Below are 1,598 nucleotides of genomic sequence, written 5' to 3'. Positions count from 1 at the left end.
GGGTCGAATACAATGACTGCCCAACATTTTTTACTTTGTGCCATTAGAATTTCACACAGTGATATCTTGCTGTAGTCTCTACACAAGAGATCAATGACTAATTTGATTAAAAACAAATACCCAAAGAGATTAGGCCTGTAAATGGGGGGTATTGTAAAGCAATTTGACCCCAAAAATCTGTAAACTAAATTCTTCACAGATGAAAATTGTCAAATCAGTTGATGTGTTGGGGATCAGCTTAATAAGTCGCACAAATTTCAGGCACCTTTAGTAAAATATGAAATATCTAAAGAGCACATCACAATTCTCTAGCATGTAGATACAATTTCTGAGAACTTGCCCTTCTGTAACTAGCCATACCTTTACACTACTAACATTCCTGATCTGTATTAGCCTAATGAAGTTGATGCTTCAGCATTGTCATTCTGTGTTACTGCTTCATTAGCAGCGGAGGTCTGTGCGTCTTTACTTTCCAAAGCCTTTTCAAGCTCTGCTTCTACTTCAGACCTTTTCTTAGGTTCTGGACTCTCCTCAGACCACCTTCCAACTCGCCGAACACCTTTTGCCACTTTTGGAGCATTCCCACATGGATTATGGTCATAAATAACAAGTTTTAATCCCAACATGTGCTTTAGGCTTGGGAAATATTTGATACCATTTCTGTCCACATCAATAATTTCCAAAAAAGGCATTTCCAGGAAAACCGGTGGAAACTCCGTGAGAAGACTCCCGTTCATCCAGATACTTCTTAGTTCCTTAAGATTCTTTAGTTCTGTGGGCATTTGGCGTATTGGGTTACAACCAGCATGAAGTACCTTCAAGAGGGGTAGCTCACAGATAACCACAGGCAGGTGTGTGAAATGATTGGTCTCCATCCAAAGGGTCTGCAAGTTCTTCAGGAGGCTTAGCTCTTGTGGAAGATCTTTTAGCCGGTTGTTTCCAAGGTATAGGATAGACAGCTGCTTGAGGGTGCACACGGCTGGTGGAAGAACCTTGAAGTTGTTGAAGTCCAAGGCTAGAATTTGGAGTTTTTGCAGCAGTTCCAGCTCTGGAGGAAGGCTTGCTAAATTGTTGTCACTCAGATACAGTTTAATAAGTTCTGTGAATGCACAAACTTTTAGTGGAAATCTCCTAAGCTGCATGCTACTCAAGTCTACCATCTTATCAATAGGCATTTCTTCCAGTTCTCCTAACAAGTAGTTCTGGCAGCTGTCAGACGGGATAAATGCAATAACTCCTCTAATTGTATTGCCCATCTTCTGTGTTTTTCAAGGATTCTTCATGCTCTGAGCCTTCTCTCTGTTCATCAACTATGGTTTGTGGGGACTGTTAAGAGTGGCATTTCAGACGTTCCATTACAATACACTGTTTACATGGTAACTGCGATTAATCTCAAGAGTTGTGAAATGTTACTGATAACTAAAGAAGCATCTGGTGATGGGGCCGACAGACGTGACTTTAAATAAAAAAAATCCCTCACTTCGAGCCTAACCGTAGCAAAGGCAGAGCAGAACTGACATTCTGAATCCAGAGAGTATACTGTTTCTGGCACGCATTCATGTGAAAAGAGGGAAAGAAATAAAACATAACATGGTATG

At 40.7% G+C, this 1,598-nt stretch overlaps 1 protein-coding gene across 1 annotated transcript; it reads right to left on the bottom strand.

Annotated features, from left to right (window-relative positions):
* Positions 1–389: 389 nt before the first annotated feature.
* Positions 390–1,256, bottom strand: LRRC10 (leucine rich repeat containing 10). The gene has a single exon (XM_068273653.1). The coding sequence runs from the start codon at positions 1,254–1,256 to the stop codon at positions 390–392; it is 867 nt and encodes a 288-aa protein (XP_068129754.1).
* Between the last annotated feature and the right edge of the window lie 342 nt (positions 1,257–1,598).

This window comes from Hyperolius riggenbachi, chromosome 3 (assembly GCF_040937935.1).
Source record: "Hyperolius riggenbachi isolate aHypRig1 chromosome 3, aHypRig1.pri, whole genome shotgun sequence".
NCBI lineage: Eukaryota > Metazoa > Chordata > Amphibia > Anura > Hyperoliidae > Hyperolius > Hyperolius riggenbachi.
This window is presented reverse-complemented; position numbering and strand designations above follow the sequence as displayed.

Coding starts and splice junctions, on each gene's coding strand:
- LRRC10 (XM_068273653.1), bottom strand. CDS start 1,256: ATGGGCAATACAATTAGAGGAGTTATTGCATTTATCCCGTCTGACAGC.